Below are 20,701 nucleotides of genomic sequence, written 5' to 3'. Positions count from 1 at the left end.
CTGAAAGCTCTGGGAGTCAGGAGTCCAACCAGTCCCAGTTGTAGTTCAGTACAGAGCTGCTGACTGGATCAGACACAGTCTGGTTCCAGTCTGTTCAGATCAGGTGAGTCTGACAGCTTTCATACCTGTTTGATTCCTGCGGAACAACAGAACTCCAACCAGGACCAGAACCAGAAGAACCAGAGAACCCACAGGTAGTCCAACTGTTAAGAGGGGAGAGGAGAGAGGGGGGGAGGCTGGATAAGAGGAAGAATGAGAATAGGGTTAGAAAAGAATAAGGGCAGTACGACTTGGAGGAGAAATCAGTAGAACCTGGATCAATGCAGTGATCAGTTTATTATCAGGTCAGCAGGTTAGTTCATGTCATATAAACAGGAAGTGATGTCAGTGTCCTGACCTGTGACACTCAGCCATCTCCGAGGAGATTCAGCAGTCTGATCAAAATAACACCAGTAGAGACCTTCATCAGACTGACTGATGTTCCTGATGGTAAACTGTCCTTCAGGTCCAGATCCAATGTTAGAACCATCCCTGATGAAAAAGGCTTCGAGGGTGACCAGATCTTTGCTTCGACAGCGCAGAGTGACATCACTTCCTGCCACCACAGGAAGTGCAGGAATCTCCAGAATAACCTGAGAATCTGAAGAAGAAGAAAACAGAGTTAGTCCATCAGACCAGAACCATCTGTCCATCTTCAACACAAATCAGAGAGACGACTCTTCGTCAGGGTTTTTCCAGGTGGTCCCACCCTGATCATGTGCGCATATGTGCATGTTTACCGAGTCTTCAATTGACTCAAACTTTTTTTACAAGCAGCGTATTCAAGAGTTCTAATAATGATGATGATGATTGAAGAACGTTATCACAGTAAAGCATATTTTATTTAAAAATAAAGGTGTCCTAGTGTAAATTGTAAACTGTTTAAGTATTTATCTGGATGACAAATGGGGTTCACTGAAAATAGTGATTCCACATGTATAAAAGCCATTTAGAAACGGTTTTTAATTAGAAAACTGAGAGTTTGGGTCAGTCACAACATCCTGGAGAAAATGTTTCAGCCTGAAAGAGAGTGTACTCGGGTTTAATATCTCTGTCTGACAAAACACTAAAACAAAAACAAGCTGGCCAGGATTTTCACAACAGCAGGAATGATAATTAAATTTTCCTGTGACATCACATTCCAAGTAAAACGCTCCCTTGGATGCCATTAAAGATGTTATTTTCCGCTGCCTGCCAACCAAGAAGCAAGTGATACACTGTTACTTTGAGTTTGCTGGATGGTTGTTGTGCTTTCGGATGCAGTCAAACAAATTTGACTGCTTCTGTGGCGTCTCTATGGGTGAGTCAGTGTGAGCCACTATGTTGGTCTGTTGTTTTGCCCTCCAGGTCACCGCACATGTCACGTGACTAAACTATAAAGAGTCTGGCAACAATAGTCACTGGATGAAATTTAATGGCAGCAGAAACTATAGTGAAGCCACTCACTTACATCTTTAATCTTTCCATTTACACTGATACAGTGGCTATTTCATGGAAACAGGCTTATGTCACGCCATTACTGAAAACTGGGGTCCATTTGACACAAATGATTATAGACTTATCTCAAATCTGGTGGTGTTCTATATGGACACCTCAAAACAAATCTACATAGAGAATTAAACACAAAATTAAGGTGCCTAAGATAAGTGTCATAGGTGTTCTGATAGTGTCATAATCAATGATAGGTAGAACCAACTGAAACATTTTGCTACCTCCTAATAATATCCGCAAATACAACTTGTACTTCCAATATTACGCCGATGACACACAGCTTATATCCCAATTAGACCCGTTGATCAGGCTAACACAAACTCTTCACAAGCTTGCTGAAATAAATTACTGTATGTCACAACTTCCTCCAACTTAATCTTACAAAATCTGATGTCAATGCACTCTTATCTCTAACTCACAGAAATCAAATCATGGAAAACCTTGGAACAAACAACTTTTGGTAAGAAATTTAGTGGTAGTCTTTGACCAGGACTTGTGTTTGAACCCAACGTAAAGAAAGTTGTTCACTTGTGCTCCCTATATACCTATTTCAGTTAGAAATGAATTAATTGCCTATAATTAGTCCAAAACACTGCAGCTCGACTTTTAACTCTTTGCAGAAAGTGTGACCATATGTCCCAAGTGTCAGCATCCTTGCACTTGCTTGACTGTTTGTGCTGACAAACTGCCTGGGAGCTCCTCCTCCCCTTCAATCAGTGGTGAACCAGGTGGAACAAATCTTCCAGGCAATCTGAGCGTGCCAGTACCTGGCTCTGTCGTTGTCTTTAGACCGCAGTGGAAGGAGCATTTATAGCACCACAAACCAAGGATCTTGATCTGTCATTAAAGTGATTGTGCAAGACCAAGCCCTCCACAAAACTGTGAGGGTAAGCCGGTAAGCGCCATATTGGCCATGTTTTGACTAGATTGACTTAAGCAGTGCAGTGCTAATGATGCTCTGGAAAAATACAGACTCTTAACTCTTGCTGACTTTGATAGGACTTTTTGCAGTGGCATTTGTAACTTCAAATGTTGTTTGGTTTTATCAAACAAGTGGGGAAAAGGAAAGATAAGAAATATACATTTTGAAAATTAAAATACCAACTGATTTTGTTATTTTGTTGTTCCTTATAATAATTCTTTACTAGAAATATATGGCTTAAAACTAATAATTAGAAAGTAAATAGAATTTTTTACTACTAAAAAATATTTTGTATTGCATTTGACTAAAATGTGAATTTGGCTAAAAATATACTAACTTTGATCATTTTTATTTAAAATATGGGTATTTATTTAGATAACATTTACTTTAAAATTGGAAACCTTGTAACTTAGAATGGCAGAAATGTGTTTATCTGAGTTAAATGTTAATTTTATTTTGACATTTCCCAAGCTTTGTACGAGGAGAGGCCCGCAGTCTCAAAACTTGAAAACCCCTGCCATAGACTGTATATAAAAAGGTTAGTCCACAAAAAGTAGCAATTTGGTGGTTTGTGTAAAACAAGGTGGCCTGGGGTCAAGTCAAATTCCTGGCCTGAATTCTAATGCCAGTCCAGAAATAAATAAATAAAGACAGACAGACAGACAGGTCATATAAACAGGAAGTGATGTCAGTGTCCTGACCTCTGACACTCAGCCATATCCGAGGAGATTCAGCAGTGTGATCAAAATAACACCAGTAGAGACCTTCATCAGACTGACTGATGTTCCTGATGGTAAACTGTCCTTCAGGTCCAGATCCAAGTTTAGAACCATCCCTGATGAAAAAGGCTTCGAGTGCGACCTGATCTTTGGTTCTACAGCGCAGAGTGACATCACTTCCTGCCATCACAGGAAGTGCAGGAATCTCCAGAATAACATGAGAATCTGAAGAAGAAGAAAACAGAGTTAGTCCATCAGACCAGAACCATCTGTCCATCTTCAACACAACTCAGAGAGACGACTCTTCTATAAAGAACTGAGGACTGTTTGGACAGAAACCCTGTTTTAAACCACAGAACACAGATCATTGAAGATCAACAGCTGTATCATGATGTCTACACACTCTGAAACCAATGAGTATCCCCCAGCTATCAAACGTTAAACTGCAAAAGGAAAATATAAACAAACAATACTTTGAGAAAGACCAGAAATCCTATTTCTGGACCATTACAAAGATGGAAGTTCCTGCAGTTTAATTTTCTAGACTGATGAAGCATATGCCTGCCTGAACGTCATCTCACAGCTGAGAGAGTTTCAGCAAGAACTAGCTTGTCAGAAGACAGCTGGATCATCTCAGTGAGGAGGTGAAGGAACTTAGGAAGGACAGAGTGGCTACACTGAGAGAAGAGCTACAGGAAAGGGACAGAACAGGGCTCAGTCTACAAGCCAGACTAAACTCCACACAAACCCCTGTGCCAGATCCAGACCACATCCAGCCAAACTCCCACTACACCTGCTGAAGGACAACACAGCCAGGACAATACTGCATGGAGGTCCTGTACCCCCCCTCATCCCAACGGCAGCACCAGCCTATTGGACTGAACTATGCTGCAGCGGTGAGAAGAACCACAGCCCCGCCCCCCTCTGGCGATTTATTTATAACACACTAATTGTTTTCCTCAGCTGCTTGTTTCGGCAGCCGGGTATGTTTCTGACAATTTTCAGCACAGACGAACGCGAAGTGCCGAAAACAACCAATAACTGCCAGAGATTAGTGCGATCAAGTTAACAGAGACGAAAATTCCACTTTTCATACAGTGCGCATTTTTGCAGGAGCCTGTGCAGGGCTGGGTGGGCAATTATCCATTGAAAGAATTAGAAAATGGATTATTGTTAGTCATATTTATTACTGATGTTCTTCTTGTTCACATGTAGCTGCACAATCAGGGTCCAGCACAGGGGAGCTGAGCAGGAGAGGCCTACTCACCGCTGAAGATGAGGGTTTGAGTTTTATGCACATACTGCTGTATTTTATGAGACTGCATCGTAGTTTTGGATGATATTTAACTATTTTAGCCTTCTGACTGACTCAAGCTTGCCTGACCTGGTCTTATTCAGTGCTTATACAAACTTAAGAGGCAGGTGTCATAAAGTTTCTTGAGGTCTTCACCATACTGAAATTGACTGTATACAACGGCGCCTCTCTGTCTCAAAGTCCTGGCCTGAATTTCCGTCCCAGTACATCCTTGGTATAAACTGTTTTATTTTGTAAACTAAGTTCATTAGAGTAAAAGTTCTCGCTGATGGAACATCTCTTTTCACTCTCATGATCATTCCTCCCCATTTTCAGGGAATTTGGCCCAAAATGATCTCCTCAACAAACTACAAATTCTAGTTGTTAAAGACAATCAGAACATTTTGACTATCAAATCACTGAAGAGGAAATACTGACTAAAATCCAGGCCCTACGACCGAGGAAGGCCAGCGGTCCTGGTGGTATTTTAATTGAAATGCAGAAATTTAACAACCATTAGTTCGGCATTGCCATATTAAAATTATTTAACCTCGTTCTGAGCATTGGACATTTCCCTGACATCTTGAGCAAAGTGTTTACTACACAATCTTTAAAAGTGGAAATAAGGCATATGTGTCAGCAGCAACCTGGGGAAGTTATTCTGCAGTATCCTAAACAACTGCAAGACTTCCCCAGTGAACATAATGTCCTGACTGGATTTACAGCATAACATCGAACTACAGACCACATCAACACCCTCCACACTGTCATTAATAAACATGTCCACCAAAACAAGAACATTTACTCTTGTTTTGTAGATTTCTAAAAAGCATTTGACTCAGTTTGGCATCATGATCTGTTCCTGAAATTAATTGAAAAGTGTGTAGGGGGGAAACCTGTGACGTAATTAAAACAATGTATACAAGTAATAAATGTGCCAGTTTTTGTCCTCCAAAGTAGAGGGGTGAAACAGAGACCTTCATCAGACTGACTGATGTTCCTGATGGTAAACTGTCCTTCAAGATCAGATCCAATGTTGGAACCATTCCTGATAAAAAAGGCTTCGAGTGCGACCTGATCTTTGGTTCTACAGCGCAGAGTGACGCAGGGAAAGACAAAAATCACTAGAGGAAACTGGGAAATATGAGATATACAGAAATATAATATAGAAAAATGAGCCAAGTGTCACATGAAGCAAAGTCTGTCTGTGCAGACGGCTCTAACAGCTGCAGAGACTTTTAATAGACCTCATTAATTATCTGTCTTCATCCTCGGCTTTTCCTTTCTTTGCATGTTGTTTTATTTATTTACTTTGGATTGTAGCTAACTAGCATGTGTTGGCACGTAGCATTATTTATTGCTGCACAGTAACATCATGTGCATATTTATTATGTTGTATATATGAATTATGAAATAATATCTTTTTAGCAGGGAGGACAGAAATGCAGTGAAAGTCATTGGCAGTTGTTATCAGCTGCTGATCAGTGAGCCTGTTCCCTGTCAAACAAACTGATCAAAACACAGAAAGCTTCTTTATCACTTGAGATGTCCTCGTGGCTTCATGGTGGAAGAAATGAACCATGTGACTGCAGCGTTCAGCAAAAGCTTTTTCTATCACTTCTATTAAAGAGGAAAACATTCCAATAGTTTCATCTTGAATCATTTTGTAGTTCACAGTTAAACCTCAGATGTGTCAAAGTCATGTGACAGCAGTCTGACAGTGAGGAGAGTCCAGGTCTCAGTCTGGATCAGGTCTCAGTTCTGGTTCCTCTGTATGAGTGCAGACTCTGAAGTGTGTTGGAGCTGTGATTGTATGGAAGATTTTATTGGACTTTAATATTTGTAACCCACAGAAAACAATCCACAAATGTGTACTGTGATGCGCAAATATTTGACTATCTGCAAATATGTATTTTTACATTTGTGATGTGTAAAATCATATCCACTAAAATACAGAGAGACTTCTACACACACAACAGTTTTAGCACATTTGCAGATTGCTTTCTGTCAATTTGTGGGTCATGTTATATTAATAGATGACCATGGCTACTGCAATGGATATTCTTACAACTCATGAGAGGCAATGTCGCTACCGCCACCTGCTGGTGTAGCTAATAAACTGCTCTGACATTTACAGATCTCTGTTTACAGATCTCTGGTACTCAGAGTGGACAAAATTCCACAAATGCGTAAAAAGGAAGTCACAAATGTAATGTGACCTGCAAATTGACAGGAAATGATCTGCAAATGTGCAAAAACATACTTAAAGTATATCCACAAATGCGTAAATAACATTTTGTATGTGAAATTAAAATATGTGTACAAAGTAAATTTTACATGTTTGCAATTTGCACTGTATTTTTATGGATATGGTTTTACACAACACAAATGTAAAAATACGTGTTTTGGGTAGTGACATATTTGTGTATATTTTTTTTTACAGATCTCTGCAGTACACATTTGACAAAATTCCACAAATGTGTAAAAAGGAAGTTACAAATATAACATGATCCACAAATTGACAGAAAGCAATCTTCAAATGTGCAACAACTGTTTTGTGTGTTGAAGTCACTCTGTATTTTTGTGGATATGATTTTACACATCACAAATGTAAAAATACACATTTATAGATAGTGAAATATTTGCGCATCATGGTACTCATTTGTGGATTGTTTTCTGTTTAATATTTTTTTATTTATTTAATAAAAGTCCAATAAAATCTTCCATAGGATGGATGGATGGATGGATGGATGATGATGGAAGCTCTGTGTTGGACTCACCGAGCAGCAGAGACACAGATGAAGCCTTCATGTTGTCTGGATGTCGACTGTCAGTCAGTCTGAACAGCAGAGTGACGCCTTCAGCTTCATTTCCTTTTTGTGCAGCATCGGCTTCAGTCGACACCACAGAAAATGACGTGGCTGGTTTGCATCACATCAGAGCAGCAGCCTCCCCTCCACTGACGGTTGTGGGCTCTGCTCATCATAAGGTCGAGTGTAGCTCTTTTTCCAACCAGCATGTTCATACACAAGCATTTATTTAAAAACACATTTTAAAAAGCAAAAACACACAAGACAAAACTAATGCCGTTTTTCCATTACCAGTACCAGCTCAATAGTACCCAGAGATAGTACCCCTCAATGTAGCTGGTTGTCATAGCAACGCCACACACAACTGCTATGATATAATGTTATATATATAATGTTCAATGCGACACACACACCAGCGACCACACAGCTTTCTCTTTTTTAAGTTAAAACGTTTCAACCTTCCTCAGAATGTAAAGACAGATAAGCGGTATGAAAACTTCCAGCTGTGTTTTCCTCTGCCGTTGTTGCTGCAGCGGTCTGTGTGACGGCGGGAGCAGAGGGCTCTGTGAGCGGGCGGCTGGCCGGCCTCACACGCTCCTCCCGCGGGTCACAGCAGGCTTCCCCCGCAGCCACAACTCCGAAAATATTTAAGCACATTTTTGTTCCGCCATCACTTCTCTAAAACTGTCAATATTTGAAATCTCCACAGCTGATTTCAGCTCAAAACTTCTCAGAAGTGGATTTAGTGATGAAATTACATACGAAAACTGTAAAATATAAAACTTCCTGTTGCCTCTGTCTGGTGCAGCGATGATGATGCAGTGAATAGTGAATATTCTCTCTGACCAATCAGCAGTCTGTCCTGTTTTCACGTTACATTTTAGTTTCCCTCAGCTCGCTTGGAACCTCGACGGAGGTGATATGAAAAAAAGTAACTGGAAGCAGGAACAGGTGCAACATTTCTACAGTGGAAAATCAAAAAAGGCGAGTCGAGTCAAGCTGGTACTGTGCAGTGGAAAAGGGGCTTAAGACAATGAGATCTGCATGTCTGACAAGGACATTGTGTGGGTGTGTCTCTGGTGTGTGGTAGGTGTGAACATGTGGTCAAAGTACAAAAGTTCAGAGGAAGCTGTAAGTTTCCTCCTGCATATCTGTGGTTCTTTAATGCTGAATAGAAGTGATTATCAAAGACTGTCTATGATACATATCTCTAAGCAATTTAGCAGCAGCTGAGAACTGTAACATAGTTACATAATCTCACGTTAAGTATTATCACAATAATAAAATTTCAATGAAAAATACGTCAATGTTCATTTACTAAAAAAACCAAACAGCCAAGTTAACATTATAGTTAAGCTATGTGATGCCAGTGGTGGAAGAAGTACTTAACTAAAGTACTTAAGTAAAAGTACAGATACCACATGAAAAATGTTACCCAACACTGCTGGTACTCAACGACTGGCTGAAGAGCTGAATGGATTTTACTGTAGGTTTGAAAAGCCCAGAGTCACACCGTCTTCAAACAGTCACCTTCCCCCACTGCCACGCTGTCACCCCCCCTCTCCGACCCCTCACCAGCACTCAAGATCTGTGAAGAGGACGTGAGCCACCTCTTCCGAAGGCAGAAGATCAGGAAGGCTCCTGGACCTGACGGTGTCTCACCATCGTGCCTGAAAATCTGTGCGGACCAGCTGGCCCCCATCTTCACTCAGATCTTCAACAAATCACTGGAGCTGTGTGAAGTTCCCTCCTGCTTCAAACGCTCCACAGTCATCACGGTCCCCAAAAGACCCTCCATCTCTGGACTGAATGACTACAGGCCTTTCGCCCTGACATCTGTAGTCACGAAGTCCTTTGAAAGACTGGTGTTGGCCCACCTAAAGGACGTAACAGGCCCCTTGCTGGACCCCCTGCAGTTTGCCTACAGGGTTAACAGGTCAGTGGATGATGCTGTCAACTTGGGACTTCAGCATTCAACACCATCATCCTGGACCATCATCAAGCAGGCCCAGCAGGATCTGCCACCAAAAAGGACTGGAGCAGACTAAACGGACAGTCAGGACTGCAGAAAAGGTCCTCGGTGCCAACCTGCCCTCCATTCAGGACTTACACATTTCCTTTGCACCATGCTCCATCACACGGTGTACATGTGTAAATGCACCTGTATATCACATCCACCTCCGACATGTACATAATAATTATTATAATAATGATTATAATAAATTTACTCCTGCATCCCTTACACTCTGCTCACTGCACTGTTTGTCAATGTCTATATTGTTTTGTTTATACAGTAATGTGTATATTTGTGTTCTCTATTCTGTAGCCTGTGATTGATTTTGTAATTGTATCATTGTATGAGTAAGCACATCGTGAGCAACGTACAATCAAGTCAAATTCCTTGTATGTGAACACATACCTGGCGAATAAAGCTGATTCTGATTCAAGTAAAAGTAAAAGTCATCCAGTATAAACCTACTCAAGTAAAAGTAAAAAAGTACCTGGTATAAAAAAAAAACTTGAGTAATCAAAAGTAAAAGTACTACACCTGAAAATCTATTGATCTTTCAAAACGCAATCTATTATTTTAAATTCACTCAAGACAGCTTTGAATAGAGCATTATAAGTTATACTGAATCACAATAAGGAAAACTGAGTCGCAAGAGAGTCAAAGTGGATATTTCCTATATGTGGAAGGATAAGTGTGCTCTGCTGTTGTGGCAGTACCACCGTCAGACCATCAGACAGACACAGAACCCTGTTTAAGACTTTGGGTATGTTAGGATGAGACAAGGAGGCGAACTAACCGAAACACTTCTCAATTAACAATCTCACCATAAACCCACACGTTAACTTCAGCACCTCTCGTAAAGTGCAGCTCAGTCCCACACAGAGCAAGGCTGGCTTCAGTTTGTAGATGTTTATACTGCAAAACTGTACCAGCTACGTTTCCGCTCGGCCACAGACTGGCTGCACCTCACAGTGCAAAAATAGAGCTGCTGCACAGTCACACCTGACACCACAATGCTCTCACTACTTCTACAGAAGTCCAGTTCTGGTTTGAACAGACCTCTGCACACTAAAGTGCAATTTATACTTCTGTGTCAAATCGACGGCGTAGGCTACGCCGAGCCTGATGTGCACCTCCTTCAAAATGTAACTACACGTCGAGTTGACGCGGACCGTAAGCTCTGTGATTGGTCGGCTGGGTAGCCTCGCAATGCCTTCGAGCTGACCGGTAGCACCCCGCGCTTTAAAGTAACATTTACTAGCGGCCAAAACGGTGGCTGTAACACGGTGAATCAATATATTTGACCGTCGCAACCCGAGCAAAATGACTCGTTTCGCTGTCAGAATGTGATCCTTTCGGTTTGGTAACATTTGAAACGGCTACACCTGCCCATTTAGCTACAGTTTATAAACACTGTGGCCCGTCTGCGCTTATCAAACATAATAAAGAGTTGAATTTCACTCAACATTGTTCAGTCACAGTCTGGTAACAGAGAGACAAGAGCTGTGCTGCTCAGCTGGTTAGCAGGACAGACAGATTCACTGCAGCTGCACATTAACATTACTGTTACTTACTGTCAGACTTGGAGAGGAGAAAACACGTTGAGAGAGGAGCCGAGATGAAGAGAGTGGAAAGAGATAACAGACCTTTGGCTGCAGTTTTTAATCAGCGAGGTTTCTGAGGTCACAGGTCATTGACCAATCAAAGCTGCAGCTTGGTCTGTAGGCTGAGTTCACACATCTCTGTGACTTTTTGGGGGACTCGTTGGAAACTTCAGCAGTTCACTGACTAGAGTGTAATTTACAGTTCCCTCCAAAAGTATTGCACCAGTAAGGCTTTGTTTTTGTTGTTCACTGAAGACATTTGTGTTTAAATCAAAAGATGAGACAAGAGTTCAGAATTTCAGCTTTTATTGCTTAGGCCAGCGAGGTGATAAAGGAACATTGGCACAACTGGTGCGCATGCACACTTTCTATCTCATAATTTCAACGTAATATGATTTTTTAAATTTTTATCTAGGCTAATTTTTCATTATTTATTTTTTTACTGGCAGAAATGGGCTTGTATCACTGATACTTTTCACATTGTACACCAAAAACTGTAGGAATCTACATCCTAACATTTATATAATGAAATTTGCTGATGATACTACGATCTTAAGCCTTTTACACAAAGATATGGACTCCTCTTTACCAGGACTGAATATTAGGGTTGTAAAATTACATTAAATGGTTATAGAAAAAATAATGCGTACATTTCAAACGCAGATTAATCGTAGTACTTAATGATCAGCAACTGCAGCCATAGGCTGTTTGTGTGTCTGTCAGTCTGTCTAATACTTTCAAATTTAGGGGGTTATAGCCGACTTGGACTGAGCCTGGTTTTTGCTGAAATCTGATTGGCTGATCTGATCAAAGGAGTTTACTTTCCATTTGGTTTGTGTGACAGATGCAACAGAGACGTTATTTATGAACAGGTACAGGACAGTCAATCATATTATGTACAGACAGAATTAGAAAATGGATTATTGTTAGCGATATTTATTACTGATTTTCTTCTTGTGCATATGTAGCTGCACACTCAGGACAGACAGAGGCAGGGTCCACCAAAGGGAAGCTCAGCAGGGAGAGTTAAAGGTGAAGGCTGTTGTTATGTACACACACAGCTCTATTTTATGGGACTGACTTCTTTGAATCCTTCCATTTCCGGCCTGCAGGTTAGCCTTAGGCACGTGTGGACACACCCCTTCAAACAGTTCAAATAGCAATGGAGAAGAGGAACACAGCAACCACAGCCTCCCTTTGTCCAGAAAACCTGCTGGAAACACAATCTGTCCTCCTAACTCCCTTTTTCCAAAACTGTCCTCATTACATAATCTATCAAAATGTTCACACTACCCATCAGAAACATGAGCTGTGCAGTGTATGAGTCTTTCTGCATGTTTATAAATAATAGGAAACAGTAGAACCAATATACGAGCAAGTTACAGAAGTCAGACTTAATGCAATTTAACTCAATTGTTGCTTGACATCCACATACTGTATGTTGAATGGTCGTGGTGGTGGATGCATTATAACTTGTCTTTGCAGTGAAAATCCATCTGCTTGTCGGACTCTCAAGACCAGTAGATCATTTCTGAAATTTTCAGATGCTCGCGCTGGCCCTGCTCTGTGTGCAGCTGATGCGGTCGCTGTTGTGACCCCGCATGCATCTGTATAGCTGCAGGGCCTCGATCCAGTTCCCCGACTATTACACATGGGGCAGTCCTCTGCCTCCCATGTTGTGCCATCGATGCTTGACTCATCCTGCTTCGCCTCTAACCCGATAGCCTTAGAGGGCAAAGCCTATACGGAATAGAAGGGTAGTTACGTACTGTAACTCCAGAGTCTAAGAGTATAGACGCAGCCCTCTAAGTTGAAGGCCTCACTGGACCTTGGTTCTCAGTGCTGAAGAAAAGGGATTTAGGAGCCGAAGGCTGGGTCTCACCGTTGTGTGTATATATACAAGGAGTGGACGTAGGAGAGGCCCACGCCGTGGGTGGGCGTAGACAACTTTTCTCAGTGCCGCACAGGCGTGCGGAGGGGTAAACCCAATAGCGACAGCCTTAGAGGGCTGCACCTATAGTCATAGAATCTGGAGTTACAGTACGTAACTACCGTTTTGTTACTTGGTTATTTATGTTATATTTTCTATTGTTTTCCACATTGGTAGTAAGTTTCACCCTTTCATTGATAAAAACATACAGCAGAATAAAACATTTGTTGAAGAAATATTGTGGGCCAGGTTGTGCAGAAGTTTTGGAGACTGATGAACACTTTTTTTCTGACGATCTATGCTGCCTTGCTGAAAAATGCGACCATAGCGCAAATCGATAGACTCGACTCTGCTCGGCTCTGCTCCGTTTTCCATTGCAGACAGTACCCAGAGATAGTACGTAGCTTGTTGTCATAGCGACACCACACACAACTGCCGCGACGTAATGTTCAATGCGACACACACACCAGCGACCAACACAGCTTTCTCTTTTTTAAGTTAAAACGTTTGAACCTTCCTCAGAATGTAAAGACAGATAAGCGGTATGAAAAGCTTCCAGCTGTGTTTTCCTCTGCCGTTGTTGCTGCAGCGGTCTGTGTGACGGCGGGAGCAGAGGGCTCTGTGAGCGGGCGGCTGGCCGGCCTCACACGCTCCTCCCGCGGGTCACAGCAGGCTTCCCCCGCAGCCACAACTCCGAAAATATTCAAGCACATTTTTGTTCCGCCATCACTTCTCTAAAACTGTCAATATTTGAAATCTACACAGCTGATTTCAGCTCAAAACTTCTCAGAAGTGGATTTAGTGATGAAATTACATACGAAAACTGTAAAATATAAAACTTCCTGTTGCCTCTGTCTGGTGCAGCGATGATGATGCAGTGAATAGTGAATATTCTCTCTGACCAATCAGCAGTCTGTCGTGTTTTCACGTTACATTTTAGTTTCCCTCAGCTCGCTTGGAACCTCGACGGAGGTGATAAGAAAAAAAGTACCTGGAAGCAGGTATAGGTGCAACATTTCTACAATGGAAAACCAAACAAAGGCGAGTCGAGCCAAAGGGCCTCCGCTCAGACTAGCTTGGTTTGAGGGCGTGTCTGACCCCGCTAGCTGCTTGGCGAGCTTTATGACGCGTTTTCATTGTGACGTCACAAGTAAAGGAAGTGAAGGGCTGGACTACAAACGAGCTGTTTTCAGTTCAGAGCAGAGCTTTCTGTGGGAGATGGGAACTCCCTTTGGGCTTTTTCACTTTGCAAACCTGTTACATGCACAAAATGATATAACTCAATAAAGGAGAGGGGAAAAGCCAAAAAGCAGAATACCACCTCTTTAACCTATAACAACTTATCGATCTGATGTTTACACTGAAAAGCTTCATCATATTGGAATCTATTCCTCTCCATGAGTTGTACTGTAATCTGTGGAGCCAGTGAGTTCTTGTAAATATTCTTGTAAGACTCAACCTTTTAATATTCCCAGAGAACACCGATATCTGCTAGCCTGATGCCTGAGCTACCGTCTTTACCTTATCGGTCTAACTGTTGTCTCCCTAGCAAGGACAGTAGAATATTCTTTAACATCCACACTCATATGCATTGTATGTTTGACACCAACCTTCTTTTTGAATTAAACTGCCTTCTCTCTTCGGCTCATTTTATGTTTGATGTTAGTGCAAAGGCTTTAGCCCTGTGATAGCCAGTGGGAGCTAATATAGCAGCAGGTTCCTGAGTTTCCAATTTGTACCTTCACACTGTCAGCTAAAAGAGCATAGTGTCAAGATATTTCCATAAAAAACACTGAACAACTACACTTTCCCATCCTGTGTCTCAAAAACGAATAATGGATCCATTTGTCTCTACATGTATGGGAGCTGGGAGTTGTCCCATTGTACACTCTTCTATTCTCTCCATACACGGGATGACTTCTTTGAATCCTTCCATTTCCCGTCAGCAAGTTTAGCCTTAGGCATGTGTGGACACACCCCTTCAAACAGCTCAGATGGTAATGGAGAAGGGGAACACAGCAACCACAGCCTCCCTTTGTCCAGAAAACCTGCTGGAAACTTTCTTTTTCCTGAAAATGTTCACCCTGCCCATGAGAAACATGAGCTGTGCGATGTATTGAGTCTTTCTGTATGTGTGTAAATAATAGAAAATTTTACATTCATTGCTAGAAAGCACACACAGAAAAATAATTGGTCCTCCATCCTAGCAAACAGAATGGGTGCTGTGACTTTGAAGATCTGCGTTCCATCGTTGAATCCTTGTTGGTGAGTTCCTTCAGCACCTCACTCACTGTTGTTTGTTTGAGCTTGTCATGCTATTGGAGGGAGGGCACATTTTCACCTCTCGCTCATAAGGTTGTTTTTTTCAGACAGTATGCCAACACTGTCCCCTCTCTTCTTCAGCCATCTGTCGGAAGCTCCGTCTTAAACCGGACTCTTATCCAGTTTTAATCCAGTCTTTTTCGTTCCATTTTTTATATCCTTTTTATTTAACTTAAGTTTTACGTGGGTTAAGGATTTTAGTCATCCGACATGGATTTTAAGCTAGATGACCGTAAAAACGCGATCAACGCTACTGATCGCAACAAAGCTCCGGTGACTATGCAAGCCGAGATAACTCTGCCCCATGAGGACTGCTCACTCCTTAAGAAAGCGAACAAGAAGATTGCTGACCTTATGGAAGACATCCGACGACTTTCAGAGGAACTCAAAGAGAAAGATTCCCTGCTGACTGGCTTTATGGATGTGGCTTCAGTACAAGCCAAACAGATTGTTTCTCTTAGCGCAACCGCTAACATCCAGGACACCGTGTTTTGGGACCCCTCTACCTTCCCAGGCTTTCATCCTGCTCGACTGAAGTGGTGGTCCGTGGCTGCAAGAGAGGCTCGGATGGGGCTGCCTCTCCTCCGGACATCGGCCTCTCCAACCACTATGCAGCCTTGTCTGACGACACTCCGGTCCATCCAGCGGATGCAGTAGGATCCTGAAGGAGGCTGTGCTCAGACGCTCCGGAGGCCGTCTCCACCCTGCACCGTCGGGTAGCCCTTCTCTCAGGTCGCTTACTGCTACTCCAACACAACACTCGGCAGCTCACACAGTCCATCCTCAGTCCGCACGCAGTGTTGAAGCAGATTCTGCTCAGTCCTGCTCTGGAACCCCACAACCGCATCTCCTCGTCCCCTTTTCTCCCCAACCACACTAATAATTGGTGACTCCATAACCAGAAACATCCGTTTCTTTAACGGTACCACTCACTGCTTCCCCGGTGCCACCACGGCTGACATTTTTAAAAAACTCCAGGACCTGATGCCGTCGCTCCCGTCCTCCATCACAAGAGTGATAGTCCATGTGGGAACAAATGACACAGCTCTTCAGCAGTCTGACTTTTATTTATCTCTGGTCCCATTCCCACAGTCGGTGCGGTGCTGGCCGCTTCAGTAGAATCCTTGGCCTCCACGACTGGCTCCAGTCCGCCTGCAGGGCTCACCGTGTGTTATGTGGATAATTTTAATATTTTCTGGCAAAGAATGTCTCTTTTTAAGACAGACGGACTTCACCCAAACAAACGGGGCTCAGAAATGTTAGCTGCGCACATACAGCATGTGGTGCGGTCCACACATGACTTACGTGAATGACTCATCATTCATGCAGCACACCTGGACACACCACCGCTCACTGAACAGATCTCTGCTCACTGCCACAAACAACTGTCTCCACCTGCTGGCATGTAAAGCCGTCTGCTCCCAGCGCTGTTCCACAGACTTCTATTCCTGTCATCATCACGCATAGACCAGTAAACCGAAATGTACACATCCCACACAGAAATATAGTAATCTCTTAAGGATTAGGACAACTGCACCAACTCCAGCACCCAGAACAAACTCATTTAAAATGGCTCTCTTCAATGTGAGATCTCTGTCAAGTAAGACTTTTATCTTAAATGATTTTATCTTGTCTGCAAATCTAGATTTTATGTTTTTAACTGAATCCTGGTTGCAAATGAATGACTATAGCCAGCTAGCTGAACTGTGTCCGCCTCAATATGATTGTTTTAGTCAACCGAGGGTCAGTGGTCGTGGTGGTGGGCTAGTGAGCGTGTATAGGAAAAATTTTAAATGTCATCAAGTACGCTGTGATGAATTTAACTCCTTTGAAGTTCTCACTCTTAAAGTTGGAGGGCTGCAACCTATCATATTTGTTATAATTTATCGCCCCCCAAAACCGCCTGGAGGATTTTTATCAGAACTTCCTGAATTTTTATCTACTCTGGTTTTAAATTATGACAGAATTGTTCTTTGTGGCGATTTTAATATTCATGTTGATGACCCCAACAATGTTAATGCAACTGACTTTTTAAATATGACCACTTCCTTTAACTTCAAACAACATGTCAAAGGGCAAACACATAACCGTGGTCATACACTGGACTTGGTTTTTCCTCTGTGGAATTAGTGGACATGACCATATCTGACCACAGATGTATTGTTTTTAGCTGCGATTCGCCTGTTACTCATGCCGCCTCACCAAGCTCCGTGTGTTGTCGCATCTTTAATGAACAAAGTGTTTCAAAGTTTTGCGCATTCTTTCAGAGCCAAAGCCAACACCTGTCTGATTCCAACAGACTGTGGATCAGCTGGTAAACCCAACCCCTCCTTGTGCCTCAGCTGGAAGTAATGATGACTGTGAATTGTTTTTATCTTATTTTACCAATAAGGTGGTGTCAATCAGAGCCTCTATTACCCCCGCGGCCTCTTACTCAGAGGTTCCTCACCAGCAACAAGAGAGTTTTAACCAGTTTTATCCCATCGACTTGTCTGAGCTTTTAAAAACAATATCACAAATGAGAGTGTCCTCCAGCCCACTTGATATAATACCTACAAAATTTTTACTAAAAGTAATAGATTCTGTTGGGCCCCATTTGATCTCTGTTTTCAACAGCTCCCTATCTACTGGTTGTGTCCCTGATTATTTTAAAACGGCTTGCGTGAACCCACTTTTAAAGAAACCTGGTTTAGATCCCTCCCTCCCACATAATTTTAGACCAATTTTAAAACTGCAAAGATTCTAAAAAGAATTGTGTCCAAACAGCTGCTCACTGTACTGGAAAATAACAAAATATTTGAAAAGTTTCAGTCTGTTTCAGGAAGTACCACAGCACTGAGACTGCCCTGCTTAAAGTCACCAATGACCTTTTAATGTCTGCTGATGAAGGTATGTGCTCAGTCCTGGTACTCCTGGACCTTAGCGCTGCTTTTGACACCATTGATCACAACATCATGTTAGACAGACTGAGGCACTGGGTGGGGATCTCTGGTACTGCCCTAGAATGGTTTTCATCCTACCTGTCAAATAGGAAGTTTTGCGTGTCTGTAAACAACTATGTCTCCTCGTTCTGTCCAGTTAAATATGGTGTGCCTTTTGTTTTCCTTGTATCTGCTTCCCCTTGGACATATTATCCATAAACATGGCATTTCTTTTCATATTTATGCTGATGACACACAAATATACTTCCAGACCCTGGAATGCTGAGTTCACTTAACAACTGCCTTTGTGAAGTTAAGAAATGGATGTCAAATAATTTCCTCCAGCTGAACTCAGACAAAACAGAAATCCTGAGAGAGATTTGCCTCTTTCTTGAATCATTAGGTCATCAATGAATGAGATTTTCAGCCAATGGACTGTGGATACAAGATCAAAAACAGGTTTATTAGCTTCAAGTGCTTCTTGTTTGAGTGTATATTGCCTCAAACATCATCAAAATGATCAAGTCATCAAAAATCTAACTTTGGATGAACTATCAGATGTGTGGCATCTTTCATCAGGCCCATGTCATACCTTTGAACTGCCCATATAAATCATTTGGCACCTCAAACAGGTCAGCTATGTTCACAGGTGAATGTCTAACAATGAGGTGTGATGAATGTATGACAGGAACAACTTCAAGATTCTTTTTACCGGACCAGTGCATGTGAATATTGTCTTGTTTATATTGCCCTCTTAGGCGGTGGGCCGAGGCTGCGTATCTGCTTTAGTTTTAGAAAATAATGATCCCCATCGAGAGAGAACACAGATTTTTAAAGTTGTGAAGGTTATTTTATTCTCAATCAGATTCTGTTTGTTGCCACTTGAAATTCTTGATTCCAGATTCAAAGTTCAAGATCCACCTTCATACTCACATGCATTGCATGTTTGAAACCAACCTTCTTTTACATCTCTTTTTGTATTAAACTGCCTTGTCTCTTCTCTCCTGGGCTCATTTTAACTTTGTGATGTTAGTGAAATGGCTCCAGCAGTCCCTGTGATAGCCAGTGTGAGTTTCCAGCTTGTATCTTCACACTGCCCCTTCAGCAACAAGACCCTCTTTTTCATGATATTTCTATAGAAACCCGTCCTGTGTCTCTAAAAGGAATGTTGGGTCCATTTGTCTTTGCATGCACGCAGCACCCTGTTTCTTTCACAGATGACTCCTCCACCATCACTCCAACCAGGGTGGTGAGAAACTTGGGTGTCATGATTGATGACCAGCTGTCCTTTTCAGACCATGTTGCTGCTGTCTCTCAGTCGTGCCGCTTTGCTCTACACAACATCAAATCAGGCCCTACGTCACTTAGTATGCCACCCAGCTTCACACAGCAATCGATGTCCCTGTTCTCTCATCTGTGACACCACGATGGTGGAACGAGCTATCACACGCCATCAGAGCAGGGGCGTCCCTCTCTGACTTCAAGAAGCTCCTGAAAACACTTCCTCTGATAACCTCTCTAACGTTCTCTTCCTGTGCTCTTCTTCTTCTGTCTCCTTACAACGCTCTTGTACTGATTGCACTTTTTTGTTAACTCTTACTTCTTTCCTTAGTAATTTACCCCATTGATGCAATTTGTGCTATTAGTTCTTGGTAGTATTTATTGTTGCCCTTTTTTACTAGGTATTGTCAGTTGTAGATCTTGTGCTGTATTTGATGCTCTGTTGATGCTTTTATGTTGTTCCTCAAATGTAAGTCGCTTTGGATAAAAGCGTCTGCCAAATGAGTAAATGTAAATGTAGATGTGATCCTGTATTAAACACAGATGGATACAGGAGCGGTCTAGTGGGTGGCGCATTTTTATGACGTTCAACAAAAGATTGACAGATAAAGTTCCCAAGCAATACAATAGAACTCTAATTTGTCATCAGATATATTATGTGAAAAGCTCATAAAACACTTTTAAGGGAACAATTTTATGATAGAAGATGGATTAGTTGAAAACTGTAGAAGTTATTATCAAAAAACTGGGTCCTCCCTCAATGGTGATGGTTTAAATACATGAAAGCTATTTTTCCTTATGAGCCTGCACCATAAACTGCATTAAAAAAGGCCGTCACGCGCTAAGTCCATGCGTGATTTTAAAAGCTGCTCACCTTCAGCTGCGGTCTAAGGCATGTCATACTCTCTCATTCAAATATAAAATAATTTGCAAGCTGTATTCTTTCCCCATATAATACTACCCATGAGGATGAACTAATTAGGACGAGGAGCAATTTGATACAATTTCCCAATACTTTTACGTCTTAGGCATGTGAGCACACACCTCTTCTAATAGCTCATGTAGTAATGGAGAAAAGGAACACAGCAAAAAAAACCTCCCCTTTTCCAGAAAACATGCTGGAAACATAATCTGTCAATTTCCCGACTGTCCTCATTTTACGGTTTATCAATGTTCATCCTGTCCATCAGACACATGAGCTGTGCAGTGTCCCCATGTGTGAAAATAATAGAAAAAACTGCATTCATTGCTAGAAAGCACACAAAAGAACAATGAGCCTCTTGTGCCTCCCAGCAAACAGAATAGGGGCCCTGGTCTTGAAGATCTGGGTTCCATTTGAGTCCAAAACACATTTTTG

General features: G+C 42.0%; 1 protein-coding gene across 1 annotated transcript in view; it reads right to left on the bottom strand.

Annotated features, from left to right (window-relative positions):
* Positions 1–351: 351 nt before the first annotated feature.
* Positions 352–20,701, bottom strand: part of LOC119895906 (Fc receptor-like B) — a 119,752-nt gene continuing 99,402 nt past the window's right edge. Inside the window, exons 2-3 of the mRNA XM_038709320.1 lie at positions 3,154–3,396; positions 352–640 (exon numbers count right to left, since the gene is read on the bottom strand). Coding sequence (XP_038565248.1) covers positions 354–640; positions 3,154–3,358 — 492 coding nt within the window. The 5' untranslated portion in view covers positions 3,359–3,396 and the 3' untranslated portion in view covers positions 352–353. The remainder of the gene's footprint in view (positions 641–3,153; positions 3,397–20,701) is intronic.

Source organism: Micropterus salmoides, unplaced genomic scaffold, assembly GCF_014851395.1.
Source record: "Micropterus salmoides isolate LMB-PRFRI ecotype aquatic unplaced genomic scaffold, ASM1485139v1 Ms_hic_scaffold_10, whole genome shotgun sequence".
Lineage (NCBI taxonomy): Eukaryota > Metazoa > Chordata > Actinopteri > Centrarchiformes > Centrarchidae > Micropterus > Micropterus salmoides.
The sequence above is the reverse complement of the archived record's forward strand: the minus strand, read 5'-3'. Positions and strand labels throughout refer to the sequence as shown.